This window comes from Argiope bruennichi, chromosome 10, assembly GCF_947563725.1.
Source record: "Argiope bruennichi chromosome 10, qqArgBrue1.1, whole genome shotgun sequence".
NCBI lineage: Eukaryota > Metazoa > Arthropoda > Arachnida > Araneae > Araneidae > Argiope > Argiope bruennichi.
The window spans coordinates 99,025,394-99,047,829 of NC_079160.1; the positions used below are offsets into that span (position 1 = coordinate 99,025,394).

Sequence of the window (22,436 nt, forward strand, 5' to 3'; positions counted from 1 at the left end):
AATTATATTCTTGATTTTTCTCAAACAAAAGTAATTTCAATGCTTTAATAGTGTAAAGAATTTTCTTATTTTTTAACAACTATTTTTTTTAACAAAATGGAATGGAAATTTGAGATAATTTTTTTATGTTGTATGCCAAAATTAATTTGGCAACAGCAATACTTACTGCTTGAAAACAAAACCTTTTTAGGAGATTCCTCTGCTGATTTCTGTTCCTTCAAAATTAAGGTTTGTGGAGGGTAAGTTCTCTTCGGATTCTTTGTGTTTTGAAATTTATAAGTATGTAAAATTTTTCTTTATTTTTTACTGCAATAAAATGTTATGTTTCATTGATTTCTTTACTGTAGAAATATATTATTACGCATTTAATGAATCAGTATTCGTCATGCACATGGTATTCCGAAAAGGAAGGCAATTATTTTAGATATTTTCTGTGGGAATTTTCATTGTGTTGAATATATTTCAAAATTTCATTAATAGTTGGATAACTTGGTTAAATTCTAGTGTCGGCCTTCATTTCATTTTTATAATCGTGTGCGCTCATGCGATTTATTTGCCATTTAGAGGTATAAATCAATATAGAGAAAAGAGCGCAGAATTTTAGAACGCTTTCAATTTTTCAGTCTTTCATTTGTGGTTTTTATTTAAAAAAAAAGATTGGTAGCGTTTGAAAAGGTGTATAAAGAAAATATTAAATTTCGTTACATGAAAGCATAAAATATATTTTTCTTGTGCAGATACTTTAGATAATAGAATTTGTTGCCTTAGAAGTTAACATCTCAGGATTTTAGGTTTCTTAATAATTCTCGTTTAATTTCAAAATGAGAAGTTCATCGAATTATATTAGATTATACATTTCAGCATAAAAATTGTTTTATACGTACTGCTGGATGTTTTGAATCTTTTGAAAAAGATTTATTTAGATTTTCTTCTTTTTAAAAAATGACAAAGACTTTTTTTTTAATAATTTCATTTAATTCATAGAAACAATTTAAAATTTTTGCTTCGAAAAAAATATATTTAGGATTACTAATTAGCATGTGTTTTGTAATTATAAAACCAGTTATGAAAGTGAATGTTTTATAATTTTTTTGTTAATACTCCTTTATCACCAATTTTTATTAATAAATGTTGATGCGAAGAGAGTAGTACCAGTGTCAACTGTTCATGCTGATATTTGTGCAATAAAGAAGATATTAGTTTAGATTATAATATTAGATTACCTGTCATATGTGTGTCAGCTGTTCATGCTGATATATGTATAATAAAGAAGATATTAATTTATAGATATAAGAAAGTCCCTTGTTGTCTAAAATTTTGATAAGACTTAAAAAAAAAACTGGAAAAATAATGAGATAAAGCAAGGTTGCAATGCCACTTCGAGAATAAGGAAAAGCACAGGAAATTAAAAAAAAAACAGGAAAATGTAGGGAAATTTGAAAATTTTTATAAAAACGGAAATAATACAAGGATTTTCAAGTTTCTTAGTTATTTTTTTCCCATTAAAAAAAATGAAGATCTTTAAAGATAACAAGAATAAAAGATTGTAGTCATAGCTTCCAAAAATGAAATAATATCATTCAGGATTGTACAATATGGAAACTCGCCTGCCTTTTACTCTTTCCCCTTATTCCAGTATTGATTTGCGAGACATTTAGTCTTTTTCCATGCAATTCTTGAATTGAAGCTAATGAGAATGTGTGAGACTTCTATAACTGTGTGAAATAATGGTATCATTATAACAATACATTTCTCTGCAAAAGCAGCATAGTGATGTTTAATCTACTATACTTGAGTTTATTGAAGGATTTTTTTTATTATTTGAGAAACTGTGAGCTTATTCAAAGTATATTAGATATTTTTTTAAAAAACTATGGGCTGCATGCAAAACTATGGGCAAAATTCATATTTAATTTAAATTGGATGGATAAAAAAAAAATCAACTCTGGCTGAAATTTTGCTGAATGGGTTTGAGAAGTTCAGCAAAATACATTTGTTGTGCATTGCTCGATTTGTAAAATGATAAATCTAAGTAATATTGAAAGCAGTTACTAGTTATGCTAAAAGAGGAAAATATACAAGACTGCTTGCCTGTTTAAAAGAGTCAGGAAAAAATGACATGCCAAATCCAAAAACATCAAATGTAATGTCCGAAAATAACCAAATTCGAATTTTTTACTTCAACAACAATCATTTAATGCTTAATTTTCATGGGCATTAAAGCTTATTATGTACAATTCGTCTTTAATTCATTCTATGATATATCATAAATATTTTCATTTACGTTCATATGAAAATGAAATAGGTGAAAAATGTATATTAGGTCATACAAAAAAACGTTGTACCTTATTTCTTAAGGATCAACACCATAAATTTGCAAAAATTGATGCCCAAATACATAAAGTGGCAAAAATGAATAAATAAATAAATAATAGTCTTGCTTTGTGATTTTTTTTTTTTTTTTTTTTGTAAGTAATCATTAAATGCTTTGTTTTATTTCACCCGAATTCTTAATTTTGGGTGAGTTACAGTTAAAGAACATGAGAAATAGTATATCCCCCTTCCCCACTTAATATTTAAATTTAACTTGTTAAATTCTAAATAATGAAGAGAAATTCTTTTTTTATGTAAATATAAATCTACTTTTAATATGCTATTATTTCATATAATATAAATAGTTGCTTCCTTTCTTTGTTTTTTCCACTCCTTACAATCGTGCTATTCTTTGATTTCCTCATATCTTGAATATACTTTAGGAAAATGCAGGGAATTCCCCCCCCCCCCCCAGATTTGTGTGGTAACTCTGTGAAGTGGAGGCCTGGCTTTTAGCATATAAGAAAAGAAAAATTTTCCAAAATGTAAATAATAATTAAAAACCATGTAGTGTAGTGTGTTTTTTAAATATTTGTCTCATTATAATAAAATAAATTTACAGTGAAATTATGCTAAGATATACAAAGTAAAAATTCATACACCCAAAATGAATTATAGTAATGTTTAATAAGAAAAATAATTTGGATAATTTTAATAGTTTTAAGTTTGTATTAATAGCTAAGAATTTATTCGTTTTTTGTCAAGTTTTTAGATTTTTAATTAAATATTGAAAGATAAGAACCACTGTTTTAGATTTTGATTTGGCTAAATATAAAATAGGAGGATCTTGAAATTCGTTATGAATATGAGGAATTTTGCTTAAAAACTTTTATGTTGAGAAGGAGATCTAGTCAAGAAATAAATTAATTTCTTCTTATTATTATTTTAAAATTCCATCTCTATAAAATTAAATTCATGTATCATCAGTATTCAATAAACAGTGTACTTATATTGATGTGTTCCAATTTTTTCTGTTACACTGATGGCATTTGAAAATAGCAAACAATATTAACTCTTCTTTTTTTCATCATGGTACTTTTAGCAATAAACTAATTATATTTTCATGTGTTATGAAATTTGTTTAATTTTTAACATCTTTGCATTGTGAAATTTATGAAAAAAATTACATGTTTTGCTGTTTAAAGTAGTTAAACATGGAAAATTTGTGCATGTTTTAATATTTGCTATACTAAATAGAAGAGATATTTTATACCAACATTTATGATAGTTAAATAAGCTTTTAAGCTAATGAAAAAATGCTGTATATTTTTTAAAGGATAATTATTATGTTAATTCTCATTTTGTTAAAAAAAATAACAATGTATTTTGAATAAATTCTACACATTCTTGTATGTATTTTGACATGTAGATTTCAGAATTAAAATTAATTTTTAAGCTCCTTAAAATTAGCTTTCTATTATTAGGAAAAATGTGTAGATTAAAATCAGTATAAATCTGTCTGCCTTTATGAATGGTTTATCTAATCCATTTTACATTCTTTTAAATACTTTTCATAAGCATACCAAGTAACAGGCATGATCTAAATAAAATTAATGCAGATTTTTGTAGTCAGCAAGGAAATTATATCTGTTGCTGTGGAAAATTCTCTATATATTTTCATTTTGCTAAATTTTTTATTGCTAACAGCTCAAAAATTCAGTTAAGGCTATTGTAACTTAAATAAATGCTGTATGTATATTAAAAACAAGTGTAAATATATTTGTTAATTATTATTACAAATAATAATTATTATTGCAAATTAGCTGGTAAATTAACCATATTAAGTAAATAGTAATCAATATAATCATTGTAATTATTGTCTGTTTTTAATTAATGAATGATTTTAATAAATTTTTTTTTAACTTGAGACCAAAATTGTAATTTATTATATCACATATTTACAAAAAAGTTTTTTTTAATTAAGTGACGAGTTATAATTAAAATCTATCCAAAAGTTGTATACAATACATAATTATAATTTATTCTATCTTCATGATATCTATTTTGTGATTATTATATTATATTTATTCTTCATTTATTGTCTTCACTCTTTATATTTTACCTACATACAATGCTTGTGAATGATCTTCATCATAATAACTGGATGATTGTAATGTGCATGTCACTTTTTGTATAGGTCTTTTTAAAAGTTGAAATCCTCATAGAATCATGCAGGTAAGTTACATATTGATTTTGCTTTAGTATAATATAGTTTTGCCTAGATAGCTTAGTTTAAATACATAATTTATATAGAAAATTTGGTACTTATAAGAATCTTTGATTTCTGTTTGTTTACAGTAATCTAATTTGATCCTGCTGATTATAAATAATAGTTTTAATTCATGTTATTTAACTAAGAATATGAAAACTGTGCAATGTAAATTTTTTAAGATCCTGAAATATTATGTTGATATTCCTCCTTATTCTAAAGTAATCATTTAATGATTTAAAATTTTCATTAGTTGCATAAAGTTTCAATGTTATTTTGATTCATATCATAAAAAGTTGACACTAATACATATCATTATGCATATATCATGCATTACAAAATTAAATTTTGGGTAATTTTTCTGCAAAATTCTGGTTACATGTAGAATGTAGAAGCCCACATCTTTTTGCCACTTTTCTAAAGATTCTCTTAAAAGTAATGGCCATATTTTACTGATTATTTTAAAAATTTATCTTTCATCTGTGTTAACAGACTAGAATACTTTTATGCTTTATAGTTTTACTCTTGATAATACTAATAAATATAAAACATTACTCATATTAGACAGTTTGAAATATATGAAACATTTTCCCTTCTTTTTCCCCTTCTCATATTGAATGAAATGCATCCATTTGATAAAATACAGATGTTATATAATGCTAATAATTCTAATTGTCTACAAAAGTAAACCCACCTTAGGATAAATAAGATTATTATTATGTCCGAATTTAAGAACTTTAAAAAAACACACACATTTCTTTTAAATTTTTCAAATAACAAATACAAAAAACATATTATTACAGTGATTAAAAAGATTACAGATAGAATATCTTAGAAGATGTTTTCTTATACTTTTGGTAAGAATCATATGCTGTATTTTAGCTCCTATTCAATAAAATATTTTTACTTAAAAATGTGATTTTTAATGGCCATTTTACTTTAATTTCAATTTATATGACCAGTTCCAGGGAAAGATTCTCAATAATTTTTTTTCTTTTATATTATTAGTTCAGTTTTATGCAAAGTTCAATCTTGGAATATTCTTTTATCTAAAAACATATATTCATCTTAAAATGTTTAAATGATGCTGTATTAAACTCCACTTTAGCTTAATTTTTTATTTCTTTTATTGTGTAAAAGTATATTAGATGTAATACCTTTAAGATGCCAACTATTTTATTTACCATAAACTGATTTTACATGCTTTCACTAGTTGTGAAAACAGTTGTGAAAAGTTGAAAGATTAATCTTCAATTAGTTGCCACTAGATTAACAGACCTCTGTTCTAAAAATTTATTTAGTTAGTTCAGTTATTTTTCCCAATATTTTAAAATTAGACTTGATGCATCAGAAATAGTCTCAAGTTTTCCTGTTGTTAAAAAAAATCTGCATTATAATTAAAGAGAATTTACATTCTCTATTTGTACCCTTGAAAAATAGTTAAATAACATATTTATCAATAACATAATGTTACATAAAATTCATTATTAAAAATAATATTTGAATTTGGACTACTGCATATTGAAGTTGAGATAATCAAAAATATTTCCAAAAGCAATCATCTCTGAAAACTTTCTGCATTAAAAATCTATATGAACATGCCTAGTGTTATAAATTTTGATAAAAAAGATTTTTCAATTTCTTCTGAAACAATCTTTTTAGAATTCATCCTATAAATTGAATTTTTAGAAATCCACTAATAGGTGATAGCACAGTTTGTTGCCCATGAAATCTCAGAATATCTACAAGTTGGTATACGTGTGTATAAACAGTTCCTGATGAATTTAATTATTTAAATGTATGTCAAATTTTAAGAGTTCTTTTAATCAAAACTTTTGTTCTATATTGTCCAATTTAATAATAGTATTGAGTGTTATTTGAAAATTCTCAAATGTAATTTTTAATATCCAATTCCAAAGATTGTTTGAACTTTCAAATTAAGTTTCTACATTAAAAGTACACAATACAAACTAGTTTTCTAAACCTCATAAATTGTTGATTTTAATCTTTGCTAATGGCTTCATGAGTAACTATGTTTTTCATGAATGACTATTTTTAAATATCTAAAATGTAAATGTTTTAGGATCCAAATGCTGACACTGAATGGAATGATGCTTTACGTCGACATGGTATTTTACCACAAAAGGAAAAAGAATTTACAGAAGATGAAATTGTGAACATAGTTGAAAATACAGTTGAAGAAAAATTAAGAGGTAAAATTCACATGAGCAAATATTTTTTGAAGAAATGAATTATTAATTTTAAAAACAATCTATTCAGTATTTCAGCAGTAAATGTCATGTGGTACATTATTCATTAGAAGGAATTATCTCTGATAATATTTATGGAGTTAATCGTAATGTATTATTTGTAAAGTATAAGTAAAATAAAAAAATTATGCAAGAAAATTATAAAATGATCATGTTAGTTTTATTCATTTGAATTGTTTGAATATAATTATAATCTGGAGTTACTGAGTACTTATAATTATTATTTGTGTTAGAAATATAGTTTATATTTTTATTTAAAAGTTTTAAATTTTTTTTGTATACATTTTTTATAATCTCTGTCATATATACATTTCCTATGGTAATATGGAAAATTGAATTAAAAGTGTGAAATTGATTTTTTACTTAATATGTGAATAAATTTTTGTGCTTCTTTTATTAAAAGGTCTAATAAACTGATAATTTGAAGAATTTTTTCCCACATTATTGCCTATTATCTTTCACATACTTATTTTTAAGTACGTGATATGACTTAGATTGACCTCAACAGCAGTTTTACTGAAATCTAATAAACATGTTATCTTATGGGTGACTATCAATATGTGATGAAGGATGGCTGGAAATAATGTTACATAAGCTTTTAGGGATTAGCTATGAAATTTTGTCAATTCATGTCACATTAGCTGTGAAATTTAAAAAATATGTATCAAAATATTGAAGTTTACTGCAGCAGGCCTTCTTCTAGCAGTTTGTGGTATAAGTATGGAATTCTGTTAACAAACTTAAATTCATTACAAGATTTGCTTAATTAGATGTTCATTTTTTATGTCTGAATGTTAATACATTACCATATTGTTAAAAAAAATTTGGTGATCCTATAGTGACCATCTTTTTTTTAACTTTTTTGCGATGGATGTATCATATATGCATCACCTACCTGTTTTACTGGGAGTACCGCAGTGCATTTCTTGAAATCAAACTCATGGGAGGTGATGCATGTGCGCATTTTAAACTTGTACAATTTTTAAACGCCACTAGGCAGGCCAAAGTAATGAATATGTCCTGTATTCATTACTTTTGAAATAAATATATTATTCTGACCTTCAGTTTGTTCATATTTAATATGATTCTGGTATTTTACTCATCAGCTTTTGTGGGGGAGGGGGTAAGAGTAATGTAAATAAACAAAGCTGGGTTGGGTAACTTTCCACTTGATGGAATAATTTGCATTTCTAGTTTCTCCCTGAATTCTTTTCTTCTTCTTTTTTTTTCTTTTTTTTTTTTTTGTTATTTCTATGTAACTGTAACTAGTCTTTTTTGGTTTTATTATCATTTTTGGTTGTATTTCATGTAGCTTTTGGATACATTTCACACTCTTCTCTTTTTATTATGGAAAGCCTTGGTTTCAGGTTATTATGGCAAGAAAACACTGTTTGTCAGTGGAATAACATGATCGTATTTTGAATGAACTAATAATCTAAAACGATTGCAAAAATGACGACGGTAGAACTTAAACTTTATTTTTTGTGTTTTTTTTTTCAAAGTTAGGCTTAGTGATGAAAAACTTCCACCCTGTGGGATGATTCCTTTCGTATATACTCCACCCAGCGCATGCATCTAGGATAGAGGCTCCATGTCCTGAAAGGGTTAATAATTTATTGAAAGTAACATAACATATAGTATGAATTTTTTAATCCAGTTCATGCTATACAGTATTTTAATAACTGCAATTCATAAATGCATAATGCAACTTCTTCAGAGACTATCTTTACTATTTGAACCCAATGATAAATATATAATTTGCACTAAAATTTTTAATGCTTAGAGCACCAATCATATTTCTATGGTACATCCTCTGAAGTTTATATTAATATAGATTTGACATATCAAATAAGATATTTCAAATATTTTAGTTTCATTCTCCTAGAAAATGGACAGAAAAGGATTGAGGACATGACTCTTGATGAACTAGATTTCATTGAAGATGAAGAGGATGAAAGAGTTCTTGAAGAATACAGGTAAATCATATTTTTATATCCTATTAAAGTCTTTGACAGACTTTTAATTTTCCCAAAGTTTTCCAAAGTTTGCTTTATGTTATTTTGGGTGAAGAATAAAAGATATTTACAAAAAAAAAAAAAAAAAAAAATGCATGGATACTGAATGAAGAATATTTTATACCGAATATTTTCAAAAAGTAAAGACTCCATTTTTAATTTAGAATAAATATTGCTGCTTAAGATTTTATTCTTTAATTAAGTATATTTTTCCTATAAACATTTTTTGATGAAAGAAATGACGTAGATGAAAGTAAAAAAAGTTTTCGAATTAAAGTATGCTAACAATTCTTATTACATGTTTCTAATGGTTTAATTTGATGTTTAAATTTTCATTAATAAAATGTTAGATTTTTCTTTCTATGTTAACTTTCATTATTATAATTTTTTTTAATTTGACATTTTAACTCTTAACCCTGCTGTTCTGTTCGGGTCTATTTGACCCGAAATGATTTTTAACGGCTCACAAAAAAACATTATGTAAATATTTAAATGATACTTTATGACTTTGTATGCTATATTATTCCTCTGAAAAGGATTTTCTTCTATTTAAATATTTTCTGGATGTTTTTAAAAATTGTATCAATATAACGTTCGGGTCAATATGACCCGATTCATATTTTCTTTTAATTCTGTTTAAAAAATGCATGATACATTATTAATTAAGCGGGAAACGAAAAGAATAACTTCCAAAAACAGTTTTTAGTCAACACTTGTCAAGAAAGAAGGCGTACAGATAAATTTGCTCTTATTCGGGACATTTGGGAAAAATGGCTTGAAATTCTTCCTAAACTATATAATCTATGGGATAATGTCACAGTAGACGAACAATTAGTTGCTTTTCGTGGTCGATGTCCATTAAGCAGTATATGCCATCGAAATATGGCATCAAAATATGGACTCTATGTGATAGTAAAACTTCATATGTTCTAAAGGCACGGATTTATATTGGAAATCAAAATCGGGAAAAAAAATCAAGGCATGCGAGTTGTGAGTGATCTCACATATGAACTTCGAGGACACAATGTAACATGCGACAATTTTTTTACTTCATATATGTTGGGACAACTTCTGCTTAGACATAACATTACTATGCTTGGAACTATAAGAAAAAATAAACCTGAGTTACCTGATCAAATGACAAATAATGAGTTACACAGTTCAAGCTTTTACTTCACAGATGATACAACTGTTATGAACTGCATTCCAAAAAAGAATAAGAATATTATTCTTATGAGCACAATGCATCATGATAAATTGATTAGTGACAAACTAGACAAAAAGCCAAAAATCGTATTAGATTACAATGCCACTAAAGGAGCTGTTGATACTCTTGATCAGCTGATAAATACATATACTTGTAAAAGAAAAACAAATCGATGGCCACTAATTATATTTTATAATATGCTGGATACCTCTGCTTACAACCCATTTATTCTGTGGACATCTATAGATAAGAAATGGAATGAAAACAAATTGACAAAAAGAAGGTTGTTTTCAGAAGAACTAGGCATGTCTTTGGTTGACCCATATATTCAGACAAGACAAGATCTCCCTAGAACTGAAGAGTCCTGCAATATAGTAAAAAAGATCAGGGTAAAAGGCAAAGTGATACATCACCAAGGCCTACTGTTAATTTACAGGTGAATAATAAACGTGTGAGATGCAAGTTCTGCCCATCAAGCAACGGCAATAAAACAAATATGTTGTGCAAGAATTGTAAAAAACACATATGTAAGTTTCATGTATCATATTATTGTCCAGGGTGCTAATAAAAATGAGGTAAGATTGAAATTATTTTACAATTTATTTAAGGGTTAATATGCATGCTCATGTTATTAAATATTTTACATGCAATTAAACATTTATAATATATATATATATATATATATATATATATATATATATATCATGTTTACTATATTAAAAGAAACTTTATACATCTTTAAAAAAACTATTTTACTGAAAACCTGCTTCACAGAGGCTTCCGCAGTTAGTATTTTGTGTTCGTGTCATATTGACCCGAACGTTACATGCATATAGTAAGTGCGAACAGAACAGCAGTGTTAAATGCTCAGTAAAAAAACAAAACAAACCTAAGCTTAAAGCGTGTTTTTAACTTTAAAAAAATAAATTATGGGAGAAATGTTTTAAAAAATATTTCAAATCTGGTTTATGAATGAAAAACAACTTATTTTCCATTGCCAATATTAAATTTTTGTTGAAAGGAAAAAAAAAAAAAAAAAAAAAAATTAAATTAAATATATACTTGAACATTTTATTTTTCAAGTCACAACTTTTAAATAAAGGTTGCAGAATGAATTATGACATTCTCAACTGTATAAACAAAACAAAAAAGAGCATGCCTCCACAAATAATATGGCATATAAAGGTTAATGGGGGAAAATAATTAACTAAGCAACATAAAACTAAAGTTTCTGCATCTGAAACCTGCTGTAAAGAAATATATTGAATCAGGTTTAAATATCCTTTTAAAAGTTGAGACCTATTAGAATCAGCTAAATTTGATTTGTTTTTGATTGATAAATAGCTTTTATGGGCATGTTGAGTAGGTAATATCAATCATTGAGTAGGTAATATCCATTATATATAAAGAAAAAATTCCTTGCCTTACAATGCTGTGGTCTATTAAAATTAATATTTTGTAATTATGAAAAGCACATAAGTATTTTAGAGAGCTTTTATCCTGTCTTTATAATATCTTGAATTCATTTTTCTCCCTAAAGGCAAAAGAGACTTCAGGAAATGAAAGAGCAAGCAGCCAAAGAAATATTTGGTGATGTTAGAGACATTTCAGCTGTAGATTATGTTGAACAAGTGAATAATGCTGGACCTGGTGTGTGGGTTGTTTTACATTTATATAAACCAGGGTATGTTATTTTTATAAGTTAATTGGTACTATTAATGTTAAAAAAAAACAACTTACATTTTTATTAGTGTGTTTGATGGTTGTTTTTACAGTTAAACTTATGTCTTAGTAAAAATTATTTTTAAAACAAATGTATTATTTTCAGATTTTAATTTATAATTTCAAAAGAAAAATTCAATTTTTAAATGTGTTTCGGTTTACCTTTTTCTTATTCGGAACTTGAATATAATACACAAGTAGGTTACTTAATAATAAGTTTGAAGAAACAAATTAAATAATTTCTTTTAAAAAAATAAGGCATACAGTAAATTACTATTTGTACATCTTTTAAGGGATTGGCATAAAATGGTGCAAAAAGGAACATATAATTAGAACTTTAATAAAAAACTTTGATTATTATAAAGCTAATAGTTCTAATGTAAATTCATGTAAAGCTAAGAAAATTTTAAGTTTGATTTTTAGCATTTGTATATTACTAAACAGTATTGAAGATAAAATTCAATTTTAAAATTAAATATTTAGTATAAAAGTGAGAGCATTCATACCTTTATCGCTTACTTATACAGTTTTTATTTTATAAAAATTAGGTATGTGTAAGTAGGCATTAATTAAAAACATCAACTGTTATTGGATGTGCTGATTGATTATTAAATACAACATTAATATGATTGATTATTAAATATAAAATTGACATAAATAATATAGCTTAATGAAGAAATTGTATCAAATTAAAGTCATTGAATGTTTTTTATTAGCACTTTGATTAAATAAGCTCAAATTTTTTTCAATACATCTTTAAATTACACTTTTATTATTACCTTTACCATTGCATTTTTAAAGTAAGTTGAAACCATTTTCTCATGTTCTTATGTGGGTGCAGTTTTTTTAAAAATTATTACCAGACATCTTCTTTTATATTAATTCATCTTTTGTGAATAATTCCAAAATTATGGTATTGATATTACAATTCAAATACTCCTAAAAAACCTTAAGGAAATCAATGTAATACAGTAGACTCCCGATTATTCGCGTGCGGATTATCCGCGCCTGTCGCACAAAGTTTTTTTTTTTTTGACTGATTTCTTCAAAGAGATGCAGTTTTACAGTTATGCTTTTGTAATTACATAATACATTACAGTATTCAAACAGTGCATATGTATTAATTTTTCTGTGTATCCTTGACGCCTCTCGTAAGTACAAAGCACTTTTCTGTTTTCATTAACAAAATGCATTTTAGGTTAGTTTTGAGTGATATTCTAAAATATTAAGCGTTAGTTAAACATTTCTTGCTGTTTATTTTACGTTTTATTGTACATAAAACGATTTTTCAAAGTTGGAATGGCTGTTTTCTCTTTTGCTATACCCGTTTTTAGCTTTTTTCGGATTATCCGCGATTTTTGTTATCCGCGGCGGCCGCGTCACCCAATTCCGCGGATAATAGGGAGTGTACTGTATTTTTGTCTTGTATCTTTTACTTTATATAAATTGTATTTATTGCACATAATACATCATAGTAACGGTTAAAAATGATTAAGGCCAGTGATGAAATAACATATATATGAAGAAATAAATGTAAATGTTATATAAATGAAAAACATAAATATTACTTTACTGTATAATTCATCATCATCTCAATTTGTAAACATATATGTATATATGTGGTTTAAATGTTTTTCATTTTCTTAAATAACCTTCTTAGTTTTAAATTCTTAGCATTTGGCAATGATATAAAAAATTATTCTTCTGAATTTTTATTCCACAAGTTTAATTTTTCACTTACAGTAATTTCTAAAAAAAAAAAAAAAAGCATGCATATATTAATGTCATACTAAGAGTAGTTATAATTGACATTTGATTGAATTTCTTCATTAAGAAATTTTCTCCCATTAATTTGAATTGTGGAATAAAAAAAATAATTTACAATCAGATTTGGGGGTGGGGGACTGATTTTTTTAACCATTATTTATTTTTGTAATTAGCATAAAATTTTACTCGGTTGATTTGAAATAATGAATTCTTTTAATAAAAATAATTTATAGTTTGTGTACATTTCTTTTTAATTTTTAATAAAGCAGTTAACATTTTCAAATTTTATTTCCTTTTAAAAATAAAGAATTAATTTTACCAAAGTTTCCAAGTATAGAATTCAGTAAAATGACAATTTTATATACGTTAGATAACAAGAAACATGATTTATTTAGATGAACAGAAAAAGAATGCAATATATTACTTTTCTTGAACCTGATGCAAATAAGTTTGATTAAATGCCACCACAATTTGAATTTCCTGAATGCACAGTAGTGTTTTCTTTTTTTTTTTAAATATTATTATTGTCTTAAGAAAAAGGAATTAAAAATTCTGTCGGAACAAAATGATTAAATTTAAATGCCACTTAATCATTTGTCCTTGCTGATGATTGATAAAGTATTTATGTATAAAAGAAGAAATTCTAATAATTAAAAATTTTTTTAATTATCTAATGCATTCTCTTTGCATAAGATAAAAAAAAGTATTGATCATTTTATTTCTTTATCTTCTTTCTTCAATTTCTTATTTCCTATCAATCATTTGTAGAGATAAGTATTTAGTATAAGTAAGTTTAGTATTTTCCTGTAAACTTGACTGCTATTAAAATGCATGCCAGATGCTGTATTTTTCCATTAATAGAAATGATCAAAATATATTTACAGTGATTTTTGTCACAAATGGCAAAATTGTTACAAATTTGTAATGTTGCTTTCCAGCACGGTTAGTTCAAACATTGGAAAGACCATTTTACAATTGACACCAAATCTAATGGAACTCTGGGTTCTTTACGATTTGTTGGTTGATGAAGAAACACAAGCAACAAGCTTCAATAGCAAACAACAAGTGTATAGTCGAGATGAACACAGGGAAGTAGTAGCCTACAAGTAGTTATCAGTAGTAATAACAACCACAGCACTCAAAGAGACCAGACAGGAGGAGGGAATCTTCTTAGCTACTCTCTACAGTCTTCCCAAATGCTTGCAATTCTCTACTGTCTCCTCGCTTTAGCTGTAACCAATTGCTGCCACGCTACTACACGATTGGCTACTCTTCATACAACTTATTGCTGCTTCCACAATAAATACCAGGACTAGACACACAGCTCAATTCAGCAATCATTTAAGCTCCATACAAAGTTTGCTCTTTGCTGAACTGATCCAACTATTTGCTGTTAACTCTCCAAGTTTCAATTCACGACTGACTTCGGCTTGAGACTACTGCCTTTTTATAATTCCTGGGGGCAGGCAGAGAAGGTTCTAGAAAAATTCGACATATCTCGGTTCCTATTGGCTCCATCCCCAGAATTCTGGAGGATTCCAGTATTATCTATTTTGTTGCTAAATTCGTCGCCAAGCTCTGGGATCACTAACTCGGCACATGCTCAGCATCCAATGGTCTTTCCAATGACTGAACTAACTGGGCTGGGAAGCAACATTACAGACTTGTGACAATATTATGACTAGTAATAAGAATGTCATTTTACATCAACATTTTTATTTAATAATTGCTGTTGTCACATTAATAGGAAAGTTACTAATTTTTTTAATAATAGTTCGGTTAATTGAATGATTTCTTATATGATAAATATGAGCTAAGTTTACATCTAAGTCCTATGTTTATAATGATTTCCCTGCCAACTTTTTAATAAAACATTTCTTGTTTGCAGCATTCCTTTGTGTACAATGATCAATAACTACATATACAGTTTATCAAAGAAGTTCCCTGCTGTGAAATTCTTAAGAAGCATTTCTGACACTTGCATTGCAGGTTACCCTGATCGAAATCTTCCTACTTTATTTGTTTATTATGAAGGTCAACTGAAGCACAAATTAATTGGACCTGAAGCATTTGGTAATCTCAACTTTAAAGCTGATGGTATGTTAATTTATTTTGATGTTCTGTTTTAAGTTTTCATTCAATTCACTGATTTTCTTCCATCAATAATTATTTGAATGCAGTTGAAACAACCAGAAAATTTGTGTGCATCTATATTATTGTATTATTATTAATATATTTCTGGACTTTGAATTGTGGTTTTAAATTTTATTTTAAATATTTGAAATGAAAAAAAAATCTTCCTCTAGTATTTTTATTTGTTTATGCCTACAATTGTCAGTTGTTTAAAATATAAAGGATTTTGGAGAGACTTATTTTTGCCTTCTTGGCTTTTCTATCTTATCATTTATAAATCTTCAAGAGTGTTTCTATAATCATTTTCTACTGCTTTTCATTACTGACTTTAACAAAACAGTTCGACTTTTAAATGTTTTTGCTTGCCGATCAATATATTTAAAAGTTTTTTAATAGTTAACTACCAATATATTGGAGTTTTGCAATGGAAAATTCATAATTAATTTCAAATTTTCTCCCTGGCTCCAATTTTTTTTAATAGTAAAAAGTCAAAACTGAAAATTTTAATATACTGTTTCTGAAATGTATTTATTTTATTTATTTCTTTATTATTATTATTATTATTATTTTTTCATAATGAACATAAGTACCTGTATTTTAAGTCGTCATTCTCTCGTGGCCTTTACTGCTAAATAAGACATACAATTAAAAAAATGAAATTTCTTGCTTCTTTAAAAAAATTAGGATATTAGTTGTGAATTATATTGTTTATTTTGAAGTATAATTTCTGTATACTATTTGTTAATAAAAATTGTTTATTTATTTATAGATTTTTTTAGCTGTTAAAATTTTTTTTAATTCTTTTAATTTTTTATAATTTTTTTTATTCTTTATTAAAATTCTGTTTATTTTGTTTCATTCATTAAATAACTGCATTCATTTAACAAAAAAAAATCATATTAGTTATTTGTGAATTGAATTTATTTTGAAGTATAATTGCTGTTTACTGTATATTGATGGAAATTGTCCATTTATTTTTAATTTATAAATTCTTAAAAATTATTACTGTTTATTATGTATCATTTATTAAAGAGATATATAAATGATACACATTAAATATAAATTCCTACTTACTGTCAGTTTTAATTAAAAAAATATTAGACCAATAATTTTAATTTGATCTAATTTAATAAAATTAATTTTAATAAAAAAGTGATGTATTTCTAGGACTTATTTATATGACAGGCACATTTTTTTCACCCCTTTTAGAACTAGAATGGATGCTGGCTGAAATGGGTGTTTTAAAGACAGATCTTGAATGCAATCCCAGGAAGCAAGTTGAAGATGTTCTTATGTCATCTCTTAGAGGATCATTTCTTGGAAATGACGATTGGTAACCATGTTGTTCAAAGAGCTTTTATTTATAATAAAAAAAGGATCCCTTTTAACTTTTTTTTTATCTCATAGCGCGCACACACACACACACACACACACACACACACACACACACACACACACACACACACACACACAAAAAAAAAAGTTTAGAAACTGACCATTCTAGATTTTTGAAATGCTTCTTTCCATAGTGAAAATCAGATTTTTAAAACTTAATTATATATTTTGGTAAGTGTAAATTTCATGTTCCTTTGTTTACATTGGAAGAATATTGCATTTCTTGTTAAATTATGTTTCCTGTGTTTCACATATTTCCATAAACAATTCACTTTATGCGCTATGAAACTTTAAATATACACTGCAGTAGACGTTGCTTAATGTGGTCATTTCAGTTATAAAAAAATTTTGATAGCATTAACTAAGTGATAACAATAACCGAAATAGATAAAATTAACAATACTTTTATGATAAGAAAAGAAAAAAGCTTTTACATTCAAATTATATAATTTTTTTTAACTATTAAAAATATTCTATAATTGCTGTTAAATGCTAAGTTATCCAGTCTTAAGTGGCGGGATAACAAAAATGCCAGATAAGTCAGAGTTCTATGAACTCATTTCTTTGTCCACCAATACCAGAGGACAAAGTTTTTATACCAAAACTCATTGTTACAATACATATTTCCTCTCTTCTTATTGAGTACTAAGCCCTCCATTCATTCTGAGGTCGCATAGAATGCAAATGTGCTACGGCCCAGTGAAACATAGAAGCAGTTGTCGGTGAAGTGTTGAGTTAAAATAAAAGGCTCTGTACTGGTAGTTTACATATATTTAAATACTGCACTGCACATTTCAAGAATTTATTACGAATACTGTATGAACTATGCAGTTAAAATCCGGAACAGTGGCAACAATTAAGGTCCATTACACATTGACGAAACAATGAACAGAACACTGCTCTTTTCCTGTCACAATGGCAATGTTGCCCTTGCAACGCCTTGCCTTCCTCATTTAAGTATGATAAAAGAAAATTAAGCCGGATAGACGTGAACCGGATATTTGGGAGTATATTACATATTTTTATGATATTAAAGGAAAAGTATAAAGCCCTTATAACTTGAGTATCTAAATTTTTCTAAATTAACTATTAAAAATATTTTGTAGTTGTTGTTAAATACTAAATAAATAAAATTACACTAATTACTCATCTATTTTAAATATAATAATTTTAATAAACAGATTACAGCTCTTTGAATATTACAGATGTATAATAAAACTGCAAAATGATAGTTTACATCTAAAGTATTCCAAGGTTTTAAAAGAGATTTTGAGATTTGAAAAGCTTAAGGACCTTATAATCCATTCACTGAGAATAAAATTTGTGATATATTTCATTAGCAGAAAAACTTTAGTAATAAAAATCATTTTTCAAGGTTTTCTATTTCTAAATTTCAAATAAGCTAGAAAAATTTCAACTGAAAACGATATCTTAATGTTAAAAGAAAATTTCAAAAGCCATACAGGAAATTCAAATTATCAAAGAATTTATATTAAAAGTTCGTGTTAGCCGTGATTTCACTAAACAAAATTTTAATTTAAGAAAGAGTTTGTCAGAACAAAGGAAACAAAAAATATTTTTCCAATTCAAATTTTCTATATCAATATATATGAATTAAATAATGGACTTTGTATATATATTAGCTACAGCAATTTAATATTAAATCTACATATATAGCTTAAAATGAACTAGAACAAAAAACTATTATTTCTCATTATATATATCAGTTGCAAGCATATTTATTTAAATAATATTTAACCAAATTGCTCAATTAATCAACTAATATAAAATAAAAAGCCTTTTGAATTTTTCATGTTATAGCAGCAAAATTTAGATAAATTTACAATATTAATTTAATGTTTAAAATAATTATAGAAAGAACAGCATAAAATATTATATTTTAAATGTCCATTTCTAGTAAGCTTTCTTTCCTTAAGTATTTAAATTGCAAATAGCAAAGTTTTTGTCCCAATTTCAGCCCTATATATTGTAAAGAGATGTGGTGTTGGCTTGAATAAAATTTAGAAACATTGTTATAATACATTAAATAATTCCTCATCAAAGAAGCTAATTATTCTTCTTGGTTCCCATGTTCTAATTTAGGCAGTTTAATTTTTTTTTCCAAATCAGCTATTTATTAATTAATAAAAATTAGGACAATCCTAGTCATTTGATCAAACCAGCACGTATTATCAAAACGCTGGCCATTTTATGATTTTCCTGACAACACAAACTATGGTTACTTCATATGCAATAGGCATTTGGATAAATTGAATTTTCAGAATGCCAAGATATCATTTGTGGAAAGTATGATTGAGACATGTCATCACTAGTCATGGTAGAACCATCCTATAGGAAGCATGTCTCGTCATCAGTAGTTGGTAGCGTACCTCACGTCATTTCTGTGCCCACCAAGACAAAGCCAACCAACGACCATTCTGGAAACTTCTTGTTCCCAAATTTGAGATTGCCTTTTGGTTTTTCTGGTAATAGAAATAATTTTTCTAGATGCAGATGCACATTTACACTTTCCTTAAAAATAAATTATTCTACTATCGATTTTTTGAAGTATTAACATAGGACTTATGCAAATTTCTGGAGCCATTTTAATTATTTTGATATAGTTCAACGCATAACTAATTTGATCACGTAGAACTGAAGAGCATAATCATATTCAAAGATACTGAAAAAGTTCATTAATTAACCTATTAAAATATATAGAGTATATGCAAATCAAATAAGATCTATTCCATATTTTGAACAGATTGTCTTTAGGTATAGTACATTTTTAACATACATTTAAAGCAATAAGATAACTATAACATTAAAGAAATAATTGATATGTGAAAAAATTTCTTCATATGGAAAGCTTAATTATTACATGAAAGAATAGAACATATCAGAATGTTTTTTTAGTTTTGTACGGGAAATCTGTACAAGATGATTAGTCAAAATGTATAGTTACCACATGAAATTCAATAGTTTTATCAACTCTCTTGCTTCCAATTCCGAAGTGTTGTCTCTAGAGCTAATTTTGAATAACTATCCGACAAAACAATCCATTCCTCGGATTTAAAAATTTCTTTGGCATTTTTCAGAATAAAATCTTGAGCAATAATTTTCAAGTCTTCGTCTTGGTGCAAGTCAGAAAGAAGTAAAGTTTTGCATGCATTCTCCAGATTCAAATCGTCTTTCAAAAGCATAGAACACTGATCCTTGAGTGAAATTATTGCATATTTGTCTGCAGCTTTATATAGCTGGGAAACAGCTTCCCACTCCAATTCTTCTATTTTGTCGGTATACAGGTATAAGAGAAAACGTCGCACAGTTTCATCATCTAAATCGGAAACATCAACACATCCATTCAGTTTCTCCTTCATGTTTGTAGAAAACATCGCTTTAAACACTGGGGACCTTGCACCAAGAATTGATGTGTGGGCGGGAAATACATTTGCTTTTGCTTGCAATTTCACGTCGCATAGGCTTTGATCTTTGAACAAAGATGTCAAATCATTTATTAATGCACATGAATTTTTAGTTTTCTTACCTTCAGCATTGCATTTGCTCCAGTTGTCTAGAAGTTCATTTGAAGTTCCGTGCGAAATTGTTCCAAAATCTACCTTCTCTACTCCTTCAAAAGCAAAGCCAGTGGAAGTGGCTAATTCTAACCTCAAAGATAAGACATCATTGGGCAAATAAAGAACTTCATCTTCCATCAATTTATTCCTCGAAACATTCAAAGTAAACGTCGAGCATTTTCCAAATTCACACCAACATTCGAATTCACCAGCATTGATATCTTCCTCCATCTCGTCATTTACCAATATCAAAGTCTTCATTGTAAAAAAATTCATGCATCTATCACCAGGACATATATCCAGATTAATTTTCTCTTCAGAACTCTGTCCGCCAGTTAGAAACAGATCGATTTTTAACAATATCTCTTTAGATGCAGATTTAATTACTAATCCGTTTTTCTGATCCGTGGCAAAACTGCTGAATCCTTTTATTGTCCACAGAAGAGATTTCCTTTCAACATTAATAATGGTTCTCGCAAATAAATTCCTATTTTCAATAGATTTTTGGTCAAGAATTCTGTTCAGTTTCATTGAACAACGTGTTGTCAGGATGTCTTGTGGCAAAAATTTCATTCTTTTTGTTATGAATACCGTTTTTCTCTTTTGAAAACATGGATAACCCCATCGACTTTCTTTACTGAATTTATGCTTTGTTTCGCCTTTAGTTAGGATGGAGCCATTTGCAGCTATGAATTCAAGATTGTATTCTACTTCTATATTTTCTGGACCATCGCAATCCTGGTCTCGATAAAGATAAAAAGCAAGGGAACTGCCATCTGAAACAGTTACTCCGTGCGGAAATAACAATAACTTCCATCTAGTTTCTTCTGGAACATAGAGGGAGAATATCGGGCTGGCGATAGCTTCATTTTTCTTTTGCCAACAATAACTGAAATTATTTACAGCCCATGTAATAGAATAGAAGTTTTTTTCATCGGTTATTTGACGAGCCATGAAAAAAAAAAAATTAATAACTGGCGCAATGTCTATTGTATTGTAAATATATAATAATGCTTTCTAATCACATTCGAAAAATCACAAACTTAACTATAAATTACCACTCTCTTATATCGAAATAAACTTCCAAAAACGAGTTTCAGAGTAGAAAATCCAACCGCCTATGAACACGGCAAAAATATTTCTTACAAATGATTACAAACGTCACGAAAGAGAGAACTACAGATACGTTATCGAATCTAAAGTGAAAAAGGGAAAATTCCCTCACAGATAGGCTTCCCGACTACAGTGATTTCCGGCGTCTGACCTTCATACAGTAAGTAAATAGCGTTCTCATAATTCTGCCGTTCACAATCGAGAGCATAACAATAAAGAGTAGTGGCGGATTTCCAACTAGATAATTCCCTGGAGTCGCAGGCTTATCGATAACTTAGCGATAAACTTTGCTACCAAATAAATACATTTGCAGCACATTCTCTTTTTGATTTACAAAATTTAAATGTAACATCAACACTTAGTCAAATCAGTATCATAAAATATTAGGCTAAAATCAATATTTTATGAAATATAATGGCTCAGGCTCCTATCTATGTTATTTTATTCACTTGATTATTACCATATTTATAAGCAGCAGGGTCGGTTTACTTTATATTAACGTTTAAAGCAACACTAGGGCTATTTTGGGTCGGACCTCGTAATTTTATTGTATTATTGTTTGTTTATAAATAATTATTTTTTTAAAGTGTAAAAATACATTTTGATCTCCCTAATTAATACTTGATCAAAAATAAAATACAAAATTTTAAGTGC

General features: G+C 27.2%; 2 protein-coding genes across 2 annotated transcripts; one reads left to right on the forward strand and one right to left on the reverse strand.

Moving 5' to 3' along the window:
- The first annotated feature begins 122 nt into the window (after nt 1-122).
- On the forward strand, nt 123-17,084 carry LOC129989331 (phosducin-like protein 3). Its single transcript, XM_056097791.1, has 7 exons — nt 123-239; nt 4,511-4,548; nt 6,666-6,795; nt 8,738-8,828; nt 11,615-11,758; nt 15,452-15,660; nt 16,906-17,084. The coding sequence occupies exons 2-7, from the start codon at nt 4,543-4,545 to the stop codon at nt 17,031-17,033; spliced, it is 708 nt and encodes a 235-aa protein (XP_055953766.1). The 5' UTR covers nt 123-239; nt 4,511-4,542; the 3' UTR covers nt 17,034-17,084.
- On the reverse strand, nt 8,339-21,819 carry LOC129989329 (speckle-type POZ protein-like). The gene is made up of 2 exons (XM_056097789.1): nt 20,057-21,819; nt 8,339-8,448 (listed from the first exon to the last, which is right to left on the reverse strand). The coding sequence occupies exon 1, from the start codon at nt 21,621-21,623 to the stop codon at nt 20,079-20,081; it is 1,545 nt and encodes a 514-aa protein (XP_055953764.1). The 5' UTR covers nt 21,624-21,819; the 3' UTR covers nt 8,339-8,448; nt 20,057-20,078.
- Nucleotides 21,820-22,436: the final 617 nt, after the last annotated feature.